The sequence below is a fragment of the Spodoptera frugiperda genome, chromosome 5 (genome assembly GCF_023101765.2).
Source record: "Spodoptera frugiperda isolate SF20-4 chromosome 5, AGI-APGP_CSIRO_Sfru_2.0, whole genome shotgun sequence".
Lineage (NCBI taxonomy): Eukaryota > Metazoa > Arthropoda > Insecta > Lepidoptera > Noctuidae > Spodoptera > Spodoptera frugiperda.
The window spans coordinates 8,521,554-8,535,560 of record NC_064216.1 but is presented as its reverse complement, the minus strand read 5'-3'; the positions used below and the strand labels follow the sequence as shown (position 1 = coordinate 8,535,560).

Below are 14,007 nucleotides of genomic sequence, written 5' to 3'. Positions count from 1 at the left end.
CCGACCGTAGATCGTCTCTGATTGATTATGATTGTATGATTTTCTATTGTCTGATTTACATAATTGACATTGATGTCTTTTTTATACTTAATAGGATAGCGTTTGGACACCATCTCGCCTGGTAATTAACGTACCTAATTATTGTATCGATAATAAATAAATAATCGACCTCAAGTTAGTTAGAGTAAGCACTCAAGGAAGTCTTATTAAAGAAGATTTATTATAAACTTCCTTGGTAATTAGGAAAATATTGTCTCATCTCGTTACCATTTTCCCTTATTTATCACGGAATATAATAAGTAATTTATTGCAAAGAGTTATGGTCGCGTTTTTCAAATATGTAGATTAGATTGTTTTTTCAAAGCAGGTCGATGTTCTAACACGGTATAATTTTATAGTTGCTCTCAAGTAATAAAATCTAGCACGCTCGTTGAATATCGTGTGAACTACAACCAGAAACAATGCAAAGAGATTTACTCCAATATTTAATAAAACATCAGTCCAATTACATTTTTACTGAATATGTGCAACGTGTTGCTCGTTTACGCAATTTAAGACTGAAATAATAAAATAATAAGATGTATTTTAGCTTGGTAATGAGATCTTTTTCTGAAGCAACCAAGAGATTGTAGGAAATGAGACCTTTATTTATGAGGTATTGCAATATCTAATTAAGATGTGAATTAAGTATTTTGATAAGGAAATGAAGATGTGCTTGTGTAGTAATTAGACGGTAGATAGATGAGATATTGCGGGATTGAGACTTGTTGTAAAATGAAGCTTAATGAGGAATAGATAAGTTCGTATATAAATAGATGGTTAGTTTATAGATAAAGTAATAAATAAATAAATGTATTAAAGTTTGTTAGTACAAGTACAAGGTGACTCTCGAAACAAAACAAATATTACTGCAAACATTGTTTATTTTCTTCCATCATTCCAAATAGCCTACAGTAAACATCCTCTAATTCTCTATCCTAACAACTCCTTTCTGAGAACTAATTATCACAGTATAACTTAGGTGCTAACTAACACTACGCGGTACTTAAACGTACAAGTAAATGCTTTAACCGACGCGGAAGACGTTGAAGTTAGGAATACAAATAACAGATTACTACTGAACAAAAAAACCTTAATTTATTAAATTAATAAAAAAGAAAAACTTCAACAAGCAAAGCGAGAACAATCCATACTTCGTAAACACACATCAGTTCTAGGAACGTTAATAGAAACAAACAACAATATAAATGATTATCACACGTTGTCACACGGTCCTTGGGCAATGGGCATGCGAGGAGCTGGCCAGCGTCACCACGGCCGCCACATCGACTGGGCGGAGTCTGGCTCGGAGGCGGGGCTGTGAGGCGGCGAGGGCGGCGCGTACGCACGCTTTGCGAGCGCAGCTTCTGCGTCCATCGGCTCTGCCAGCCTCTTCAACCCTCGATCTGGTAACGATGTCCTCTGCAGCATCGCCTGCTGCTGCTGCGGGGGTTGCTGGGGAGGTTGCTGAGGCGGCGGGATCGGCTGCAGCGGTGTCGGCCTCGCAACCCCATTCGGGGCTATCGGCTGAGGCTGCACTACTTGAGGATTCTCCAACCTTCTTATACAGTTACTGAGATGCTGCAGCAATCTCGCTCCAGCTTGAGGGTCCACTGGACCTTGACGCTGCATTGCGGTGGCAGCTAAGGTGGCGTTTGCAATAAACTGAGACACTTCTGTTGCACACTGAGTAAATCCAGCACGAAAACGTTCTGCGTAGGACATTTCAGGTTTCAGCACTAACTGTCCTCGCCTCTTGAGGCTGTGAAGGTGGCGAACTGTGAGTTCCAGGATGTCTGCCTTTTCTAGTTTGGAGACGTTTTCTCCTTCAGCTTGTAGAGCGGTAACCATGAGGTCTTTGAGTTCATCGAGGCAGCGATTGATGCGGGCTCTCCTCTTTCGTTCTAGCATTGGCTTCATAACTTTTCTGTATTGGTAAGTTCGGGAGACGGGTTCCTCGTCGGGTTGCGCGTGCGCAGGCGGGTGGAAGGCGCCGTGCGGCGGCGACATAGTACGGGCGGGTAGGATCATTGGTGCGCGCGCGACGGTCTCTGAGCGAATGGCGCGCGCGCCGCCCGTCGCTCGCTTTTATGCGCCCTACACCGATTGTGGCAAAACGCCCGTGATAAAAGTAGGGGTGCCACTCACCTGAAATATAAAGTATTTTTATTCTTAGTTCAATAATTAGTTTGGAAATTTTAAATCGAGATTAAAATAGAATTATTGTGTTGAATAGATCATGAAAATTAATTAAGTACTTAAATGATGTTTTTTGTTAGCTGTTATATTTTGTTAATAATTATTGTTGTTTTGAGATACCAGTTAGTAGATAGGATAATTAATATTATGAATAATAATATATTCTGTGTTTGTGTTTGTTATTAGGTACTTTACAATTTAAAAATAACAACATGAATTATTTTATATCTGTCTTTGTGTCACATGCCAATTCTTTCTAGGTTATTAAATTAAATTAATTGTTGATTAATTAAATAAATAGCAGACAGTCCAAGGAGTTTACGTGATTTTGTACCTATAAAAAAAACATACATATTTCTATAATAAATTATTACTTTTATTTTTTGATCAGAAATCTTCGTCTATAAATTCATTACTATTATTACGTTTAAATCAATGCCGGTAAGATGAAACAGCTGTTCAGTGTACTGAGGGTCTTAGGTGATAGCAGCTGGCTAGTCACGAGTTCCCACGCGCACCCTCCTTACGTCACCATGCGCACACGCACGCCAAGACGCTCCCCTTGATCCGCGCGCCAAACTATCGCAATGATGTCACACGGACAAGGCGACTCGTGGCGATGAATTAAACAACTGCCACCACACCTTGATATTTCCCCCTTCCCCCTTTTTAAACTGAACAAAAAATCGCATTTAAAACTTATTACAATTTTTGTCGGAATTTTTTTATTGTCATGGTCAATGGATGGATAGAATGAGATTTTGTGGCATAAACTACTTTTTAAAGTTATAAATAATACCAAGTAAATCTGGAATAAAATTAAACTTTTATTTTTGTAACAAGTGGCAGCCCTGGGTCGGCGGCGCGGGCGCAGTGCTACGGCGACATGAGGCGCGTTATCGCCTCCGTCGGTCATACAGACAGAGTGACGAATAGAAATTATTACTGTCGCACCGACTTTTTACTGCTTACGTGTGTTATTAATTATTATTTGTGGCCTACTTCGGCAAATGTTGCCGTGACTGCCTGCACGGCTCACCATAAACTCTAGGTAGGTGCGTATTCTGTACAACACCAATGTGAGTTAGATTTCTTAAATATCTCTCCTATATACCTCTTTCTTATTCACTAGTTTTTTCTATAAACCATTTATCTAGAATATCATATTTCATATCAGCAATTTAGTTGACATGATTAATTCTTGCTCACAGTCAACACAAGTTTCTGCAAGTATAAAATTAATAATGTAATTTTTCATGCTAATCCTAGCACACGACATACTAACGACCATTCATCACAAACAAGATCCTTGAATAACAAAACATCATCCTAATTAGTTAGTCAAAACAATAACATCGACTATCACCTTGCGAAGGTGTGAGTTTGTTCCCAGCACCGCTAGTCGACTCGACACCGACCCATTGTGCGGTCGAAGCCGCCGTGACGCTACTTACTCCAATTCTGTCTTACGCCGCTAGACGGCAGAACGTCCTATGTGTCAACACCGCCTTCGGAATAGGCGAATCGTGCCACTAAGCGCGGGCCACTTGATACTTACGACCTGTCGACACTGAAGCCACTTTGACACGCGAGCGGATAACGGCGTAAGCGACGCTTCTGCTCGTAGCCAATGAGACGTTCTTCGTCGTAGCGCGGCGTCGTGGGAAAGCCCGTGCCGCGCGCGTTCCCACACACTCGGCCGGCACAAGCCAACCGATAAATTATCATAATTCCATTGTGAGTGAGACGGTACTAAGAAATTTTATACTTCATCAATCGCCGCGTTGAATACATTAGCGCGTGGGCACCGCTTTGTTGATACGGTGACGCAAGGAGCAAGGATACGCCCGATCTATTGCGGGTGTCCTTTATTTTTTGTATCACGTATCTATTTTATGACAACAGCTATAAATTCCGTGGAGACGACGTAATATGGTGATGATATACATACGTACGCTGACTGTAATGTTAAGAATTTTGTGTGAAAAGTAAACCGAGAATTCCACCCACGTTGTTGAGCTAGATACATAATAGGCCGTATGTACTTACAACTTACAAGTAACGCTAAGTAAGAAAATATGTACGCACTGATCTTGCCGTTTCAATAATAAACATTCCTAAACTCCGTAACTTGTAGATAAACAGCACTTGGAAAATACCAGACCAGTAAAAATATATTGCGATTTATTTTAAGACGAAGAATAGTCCCATGACAGCATTGGGAAACCCGAATAAGAAACAATGATCTAAATATAGTTATTAATAATAATAATTCATTTTGTGTTGTTGTATCATACTAATATTATAGAGAATGTTCTACAATTTTCGTATTCATTTTTAAGTAATGGTAATCTTCCATGTAGTCTCTAAATTCCTCTAAACGCTTCAGAGAATTCTGCTGCCTACATTCTAGATAGAGAATTAGGGACAATAATCATACAAGGATCTATATAAAAAAATCTGGTAGATTTACTAATGGCTTAATAAAAAACTGTTTTTGGAGTAAAATGAAAATAAGATAGAGAGAAGAATCGAATACATTAATTTTGATAAAAAAACAGCTATCTACAGCTACGAGTACAACTATGACACTCTCCACATCAGTTGTTGCGCATGCTGCTCATGGACCCTTGATTTAGCTTGAAACTAGTCGAGTAACCTCATGAGACAGTTCCTCGAGTAGACCGTACAACTTAATTGTTTTTTTTATGGTTAAGATTTTAATGGTTGTTGGAGAATTGGGGATTGGGAAGTGGGGTCTTCGGTAGCCTCACTCACAGAACGAAACACAACGCAAGCGTTGTTTCATGTCGGTTTTCTGTGGTATTGATTTAAGTTTTCAATTATATCTTAAACATTAAATCATGATATCAAAGTGTAAAGTATCTACAAAAGACTTGTAAACTATGGTAGGCACAAAATCCATTTCACTAGTTCGTAAGTCATATCATAACTCGTTGTTCAGTGAGACTCCTTACACCGATGAAAGGTTAAATCGTGCCACGTCTCACGATTAGATTTGCTCAGTTTTATTACATTTTAGCTTCTGTTTCAGCTTATTATATTATCAGTTTAAACTGAAGAGAATTTTAGATTTTATTTTCTATTCTTATTCTTTTTGCATTAAGTTATTGGGAGGGGATTTAGTGTCTTGCAGTTGATTGATATAAATATATATTATGGTTATTGCTATTAAATTAAAGAAATTATAATAACCTCCATTTAGTACTCTCTATAAGAGTTCAATCATAAGATTATTTTTTTGTTGTTTTCTTTGCATGTACAAGAACACGTGTCTATTTTCAATATTGCTTTTCCAGTCGCTAGTCTGCAGGAAGAAATTCCTTTAGAAATATACAGTACCTATGTACCTCATGCCTTAACGTGTTGTCCTTTTTGGTATTGTCTGTTATCATACACATTTTAACAAGTAGATACAATTGCTATAACTGTATAAGAGGAAATTGTGCGCTGTCTACACTAGATTCATGTAGTGTTTGATGATGTCAACTGTTATTACCTTGTTATTGAAGAATTATACATATTATGACACACTATCTCTTATACTCACTTCTGAGGCTTTAGTACAAGTTAGCTTTACGAAATCGAAACGGGAGCGCGTTCGGCGCTCTGATTGGTTGATTCATTAGAGTCGTCCAAAAAACAGCGCACGAAGCGGTTGCGTTTCGATTTCGTTTAACGTAAAACAAACTTGTACAAAGCCCTCTGATCAAATTATCTAATATAATTCGAATTCTTATCTAACAAACCATATTATGTGAAGAGCCACAAGTCTTAGCTGTTACATTTAAATATTTATTTTAAATTTCGGGTGTATTGAACCTTGCACACGTCTTACCGACGTTTACCAAAGCGTTATCAATAAAAATCAACATTAAATCTATTTGTTATTTACTTTAAGCACTTGATATGAAAATATGTTATCGTTAAGTTAGTAGTAGAGGTCTCAAGTAAACAGGTGTGTACTTAGGACGCTTGGAAGTCACATTTTTAATGTCAATCCGAAGTTACGAAGGAATTTTGTGGGGAAGTTACGTCATGAGGTAAATAGAGTTGTTTACTTTTTTGTTATCCTTGTGCCTGTTATTGAGAGTTGTATAATATTTCGTTCTAGTTATAAATACTACTGATACGTTTTAGGTTCTTTCTGCGTATCAATTTGTTATACCATACCTAAACGTTTTTTTAAGGCACCGCCTTCATTTTGCTATACCGCTTCCTTTTTTATAAGTCAGGTAATATCCCTTAAACCTTCTTCTAAGTCTGATAAACACGATGCTGAAAACCGCATTAGAGTCGGTTCAGCTAAACGCGAGATAATCGCGCACTAACATACATACATACAGGTTAAACTGAGAACCTCCTTTTTTAGAATTCATTTAATAAAAACTTGTGTTTTTGCGCATTAAGTTGTTTTGGTAAAATAACTCTCCTGCATTTTATACATAAAATATTATTTTGTATTTTAGTTTTATTTTAGCCATTTAAAAAATCTTACACCTATTTATTTGTGTCAGCTTTAACTGCATAAAGTTAGTGTTGTTAAAAGAATTGTTTAAACCTCAAATAACTTAGCATTTATGTCGAAAACAATGTTACCTTACTCCATTCAGCCGACTTTCAGTTAGAAAGTACCTATGAAATGTCAAACGGTGTTCTACAAAAGTTAATTTTCACTCCAAACTCTAGAGGCTAGGAATAACGATTTGTCTGTTTAGTAAGCAGTAAATTTTTGGTCAGAGGGCTTAGCACGATTTTACATTACGTTGAACGAAAACGAGATAGAAATGCGTTGGGCGTTCTAATTGGCCAGTGCGAATGAATCAACCAATTAGAGCGCCAGACGAACTTTCGTTTCGTTTTCGGGTACAGTTGTCATGATAACATCTTATCCGCACTAGTTCTAGTTGTAATATTAACACATTTTCTGTAGATGACATAATAATATAATATATCGTAGAATTTGATTATCAATCGTGTGTGAGTCGATGAGTTTAAGAACTTAATTTACGTAGGTCGTAATTCAGACAACTTTGGGGACCACTGACCTAGTTTTTAATAATATATCATTCAAGAAAAAGAGGACTATAATAGTGGACTATCTCTATATATTTTCGTGATCTTATGCCATAAACACCACCATTTACAGGTGTGTTGGAGATCACAATCAAAATATTAAGGTTTATCAGAGAGAACCGCTTTCTGGTCTTTGCCAAATGTATAGTTCCTTAGTCGAGTTTTATAACTCCTGTGAGAATAATAAGCGTAATATTACATATTTGTACCGTCATCGCACGGCTACTTACTACAATGTGTTAATAAGCAAATAGAAATATTTATCTATTTCTACGGACATAGCTTGTTCAGAACCCGCCATATAAATATTGATCATAAATATTTTACGTCCGCTGTCAACTTAGGCACTTTAGTATGTACTATATTTGTTTGTTGTACTTAATTGTTATACCTATATTTGCGTGTATATAGTATACCTCTATATTATATTAGACTAGCTCCTGCCAGCGGATTTTCCGTGGGATAAAAAGTAACTATTACTCAAGTCAGCTCATATCGCGCCTGTAAACCAAATTTCATCAAATTCCGTTTAGTAGTTTTCAACATGATTGACGAACAACCATCAAAACAAACAAACTTTCTTTCGCATTTATAATATTAGTGTGATTGTCATATTCTGTGTTATAACAGCCATGGCTGTTTAAAACCACACAGTCAGTACAGATCCGACACTCCGTTTCGCCGCACTGGAGAAGTTATCCCCCCCCCCCCAAAAGGTACATACTTATTGCTAGCGACATGCTATTTTTCTACTAATACATAGTCCCACGAAATACAACACAACAGTACGTAGCCACAGGCCTCACTACTCAAGCATCGCCTACCAACATAGTACGCAACCCGCCTACCGCCACGCCTGCAAACGACCGAGTTGAACAAACATAACACTGTTTACAGATACCTCTGATTGTTCACTGTTCACCCACACGAACACTTGACGAGTACTCGGATACTTTTTTCTACAATATCGTATGAGATTTTTACAGTTTTATTACTTTACTAACTCGTAACTGTGAGTACGGCTACTCAAAGTCATTTAATGGGTACTTAACCCTGTCCTTAGCAATTGTTTTTGGAACAAAATTTTTAGTAAGGAATAGTTTAAGTAATCATTAAATGTCTCTAAGTATGGCAGTATGTTAAACGTGTGAATGATGGAGCATATACTTTTGCTGTTTTAGAATAAACGAGTATACGAATGTCCTTTAGTTAAGTAGCTATGTACAGTAGTTTAGAGCCTAGATTTGATAATCTATATATGACGGATAGCGTTTATTGCGACTAAGTGTGCAGATGATGGGTTATACGAGTAATGTAACTTAGTGACGAATATGACTTAATGGTTAATAATTATAATTTATCACCAATGTAAGTACATTATGGATGAACTATTATATTTTTTGACACAATGGATGATGTAAGGAACAAAAGTCATATTAGTCCTGTAAAATAAATAATTAAATTAGGCAATAACCATGTACCTAGTAATGGAAAATCACATGCCTCAATTAAATTATAATTTAAAGATGGCCGCGTAAGCAGTGAATTTATACTGATCAAACGAAACTAGTGGAATGACGCAAATGTCTTGAGAATAGTCAACAAATCATTACAAAAAATGTAATTACTTAGCTCATCAAGTTATATTTACACAAAACTAAAATTAAGAGCATTTGAAAGATGATTTGTTCGCTAAAATAATTAACTTTAACTTGAATGAATAAGTTATAATGAATTTTAAAAGCTACGCCTCATTTTTACAGAAAAAATTTAATTTTCAATCTCAAACCAAATTGTACGAACTCAGCCTAAAATTCGCTCTATCGATATTATATTTCGTCGTCCAATATTCCTATCTTAAAGTACTCTAAATGTGAATAATCACACGGTATCGGTAAGCTACTATCAGCCAGGTGTCAATTTTGCCAACGCCGTTATAAACAACACTTACGTAAAGTTCCCAGCGCGGTAACATTAAACTCAAAGTACACTCTACTGAGCAAAATTAATCTCGATTCTCGTAAACTGTTCCTAATTACCACGTTTAGTCGATTACATCTCACTTTGAAAATGCAATAGTCGATTTTTCATTTTGTGTAATGATACTGGCCAGTAAGAATGAATAAACAAACAAGAAAATTAGTAATGTTTGTTTTTAATTTTTTACTTTTTTATATTTAGTGCATTTTGTGGCCAGTGTTTTGCTAAGGTTCGATATATGAACTCTTTTGTTGCATACATGTTTAGTTGTTTAGTAATCGCAATGTCAACAAACATTAATTTATTATAGTCGTGTGTCGTGTAGTCGTGTTCGAGTTATGGTAATGAAGACAATAAAAACCCAATTCTCCAACTTAATTAAACAAAAAGGGCCTTAATTAATCAGTTGCACAATCGTAGAACATTTCCTTTACAAAACACGTTACGTATTCCTAGAATAGTTTAAAAATATCTCTTTTAGAATGAATATTTATAACTCCTTTGAGGTATTTTATGTAAATGGTTAAAGAGGTGTCTAATTGGTGGGCAGAATATTATCCAGTAGTTGATCTACATGGAAGTAACCAGTTTATTACGTAAGGGGGTCAAGATGAAGATTGTATCGTGGAAAGTGATGGAGTTGTCACTTTCTATGTGGTACGGTCTCACTGTTCAAAGGTTTGAAGACTTTACTCGACTTACGTTTTTGTTTTGTTTGCTGATTGTTTTTTTTTAAATGCTTTCTCATGTAGTTTATCAGCTTTTCTTCAAACGAATTGATTGATTGCTAAACACCGGTACCTTTTTTAAAGTTTAATAAACCGCAAAAAAAAATTTACGTAAAAAAGTATTGACATCGTTTATAGTGACTTTTAAAAACCTTTATTCATCGATACCACTACAAAGAGCCCGCGATGTTTGCTAAAGGATGTTCGCCTTAATTATTTTCAAATAATTACACCGTCGAGTTGCTGTAGTAATTATTTAACAAAATACAGGATACCACTCTCACGCTATTGGGCGTTCGTTCACTTATCACGTCCGTGTGAAATTGGACACGATGGTAGAAAAAAACCTCACACCAACCGGTTGCTAGTCCGGGTGTCGGATTTGCTAAAACTCGGTAGCCACACAAATTGCTAGGCGACACGGAGAAGTGAGTTCATGGAGAGTTATCTTTGAAGAAGCTGTTGTGGACAACAAACAAAATCTAGACTAGTAAATAAAATTAGAATATCTGTTTGTAATACTGAAATAAGCGAAGCTTTTTACTACATGGATAGGAATATACATACATACGATAAAAATGCCATAAAAACATTTTTACCAATTTGAAAGAAAAGCTTTTTTTGAGGGGGAAACATCATTCATTTTCTTCTCCAGTCTTGGGTGAGGCAAGAGGGTCAGACTCTTACTGACCAAAAACCCCACCGTTCCTATTCCTGCTCTTCGAGCCGGAGCCGAACCTGCTTGGTTGGCTGTCCTATTAAGGTCTGTTTATATTGTGTAAATCGCTTGGCGTTGTATTGCTTAGCTTCTGTTTATTGTCATTTAGATGATTTTGTAAGCACAATGAGAATCTCATAAATAAAAGAAAGCTGTATTTGACTGCTATTAGTGCCTAATCAAGTATTGGTTTCGTCGATTATTAAATAATTCATCATTCTAATTTAATGATCTGTTAGTTAATGATTTCGTTTCATCAATATTCATGAATGACAAATGCTAATGGCCGTTTTCTTGAGCCTATATTTATTTATACGACTTATGTTTACTACGTTACGTTGAGGAAAAATATGTTGCTAGTGTCTAGTGGCTACTTCTTTTTGTTAGTTGTTTCGCATCTCGGTTTGCTGTGTATAATTTTTCGTATGTTTGTATATGCACCTTTGATTTAGATTAGATTTCAGCCATGATCGTCCCACTGTAGGGCAAAGGTCTCCCTACCCTCCTTCCACTCCTCTCCGGTTAAACCTTTTTTTTACCCGACTGCGCCAGAAGGAGGGTTAAAAAACTGGAGGTTTTTCGAGTGTATGTATGTATGTATGTATGTATGTATGTATAATTGTTTGGCACGCTCTGCAGCCTAAACGGCTTGATGGATTTTGACTTGAGAGGTGTCGTTAGATTCGTATTTACTGTGAGAGTGACACTGGATATATCAAAATAAAAAAAAAACAAAATGGCGGATTTTTGGCGCCAAATTCGAATATTTCTCACTCTCTAGCCTAAACGGCTTGATGGATTTTGACTTGAGAGGTGTCGTTAGATTCGTATTTACTGTGAGAGTGACACTAGATATATCAAAATACAAAAATAATAAAACTAAAAAAAATTAAATAAAAAAAGGTAATTTAAAAAACTAAAAAACCCGACTGCGTTTCTTTATTTATAATATGAAAATGAAAAAAACCCTAAAACAAGAAAGTCATCGTAAAATTGAAGCAGTCGGGACCCAGAAAGACAGCCGTATGTGCCTTCACAAAGTCTTCATATTTAGAATGGGTCCCGACTGCTTAAATTTTGCGATGACTTTCTTGTTTTAGGGTTTTTTCATTTTAATATTATAAAGAAACGCAGTCGGGTTTTTAGTTTTTAAATTACCTTTTTTTGTAAATGCACCTGCAATACAGAAAAAAATCCAGTGTATTATATGTTATTGTCTCTCCATTATTAACATAATCCATTTCAAAATACAGATGTAATGTAGACAGCGGTATTTATATCCCAGAATATATTAATGATAGTACCGTTTATTGCTGTTTTACGCGGTTTAAGTATATGTTACGTATGTTTATGTTTATTTGATATGTGCTAAATTAAAATGTTCGATATGTTTCTCACCCTTGACTAAAATTTTATTCATAAAATATGTAAATATAATAAGTATGCAAAATAATGTAATCAGAAGCAAATTGTTATCGTTATGTAAAAATATACTTACAATTTACATACATGTATATCGCTAGATTTTGTGATATTGTATAATAATTATGTAAATAAAATAGCGTCCTGCTTTCTTAATTTGGATTAATTTTTTTCGTCAATTTTCCTTACACAACAGTCCTTTATCGAATATAACAGAAAATCTTAATTACTTTACTATTTAAACTTTAAATTTTGCCCTAGGTGAAACTTGAAGTAGTATCAGGCTCTTACTGACTTAAAACTACTCCGTTCCCACTTCTGTTCCGAGACACAGTAAACTTTGTAACCTGAAGGAACCATGTACGAATGGGTCGGCCGGCCGGACAGCCTCACAGTATACCGATGTGAAACAAGGCTATGTGTTTCTTTGTGTAAGTGATGTTACCGGAGGCCCAATTACCCCCTTTCCCAATCTCCTCAATCCTTGAATCTCCAACACTCCTCAACTAACCCATTGACCATTAGGAGTAAGTTCGCGTATATTCTTTATACGCGAACTTACTCCTATACTACAATTCAGCATCATCATCTCACGTTACACAATATTCCTCGAAGCTCTTTGGTAACACCGACACACGTGTGCCCTAGTACTTGTTGTTTTAATTCAATTCACGGACTCATGCTTAAAGGCAGAATGTCAGTGACACGTGCCAAAATGGCTGACTTTAACGGAATATTGCAATTAATTGTGTTAGTTGGGTGATTATTTTGCTGATTGGTTCTTGTTTCTTTAGTAGGTAATGCTGAATAGGTGTGGAAAATTTTTGTGTGTAGGCTAGGTAAGTACGTAGGATTTTGATGATTTAATTGATGAATAGATTAACGTGTCGTGATGTGATGTGCGTAGCTTGGACGTAGATTTACGTCTATTACCTATATGAATAATTTGTATATTCCAAAACATCGTACTTTTTCCTTTACTTTCATACGGGACGTTAGTTTTAAATCACACAACATGCTTTTAATCAAAATTATTATTTACTATACAAAATACTAAAAAAGCTACTATTTCCCACGCAAAATCTGAATTTTATTTAATTTTCGGTAAAAAATTAGCGAGACTGCACGTTCATAAGACTCGTGCATTTAGCTAGTCCATACTCTAGCTTAAATAATTGCTAACGTCATAAACAAGCAAACACGTCCATAAATTATTTTTAATTACAATAATCAAAATAAAATCTCGTCTGCACACAGAAAAAGCAAGATTAAGTTCGAAAATTAAAATTATATTTTATGATAATGGCCTTTTACAAACTAGTTCTGACTGACTTTTTAATTTTGTTTAAAGTTTTATATTTTTGTTATAAATCGGTATTAGTTGCAGTTTTAGGAATTTAAGCTCCTATACTTTTTAAATAGTATTTTCTGTATAATATTTGGAGAAAGGAAACTTTGTAGACTACACTGTACATTATGGATACATTAAAGTGATTTGATTTGATTGATGAAGAGCAAATGCTTAAAGATCTCTTCGCCTACCTCTTTCAGGAATAAAATCGTACGATTACGTAAGATAAAAACACATAAATACATAATTTATAGCCACAGCAATACATCTTTATGACAGCATCAAGAATGTCAAGAAAAAATAGCCTTGTAAAGCAATACGACTTTAAAATAAAAATGCAAGCAATAATATTGGTAATTGGCGCCCTGAGCGAGTCGACATATCGCTCGTAAAGTACAAAGCAACAATAAAATAATAAATAAAAACAGAATCGCTAACGATGCTTATCGACACAACACTATTTATGAGCTAAG

At 35.7% G+C, this 14,007-nt stretch overlaps 1 protein-coding gene across 1 annotated transcript; it reads right to left on the bottom strand.

Annotated features, from left to right (window-relative positions):
• Positions 1–905: 905 nt before the first annotated feature.
• On the bottom strand, positions 906–2,114 carry LOC118272036 (enhancer of split mbeta protein-like). The gene has a single exon (XM_035588336.2). The coding sequence runs from the start codon at positions 2,068–2,070 to the stop codon at positions 1,309–1,311; it is 762 nt and encodes a 253-aa protein (XP_035444229.2). The 5' UTR covers positions 2,071–2,114; the 3' UTR covers positions 906–1,308.
• Between the last annotated feature and the right edge of the window lie 11,893 nt (positions 2,115–14,007).

What these genes read in the sequence shown, in the direction of transcription:
- LOC118272036 (XM_035588336.2), bottom strand. Translation starts at nt 2,070, where the DNA reads ATGATCCTACCCGCCCGTACTATGTCGCCGCCGCACGGCGCCTTCCAC.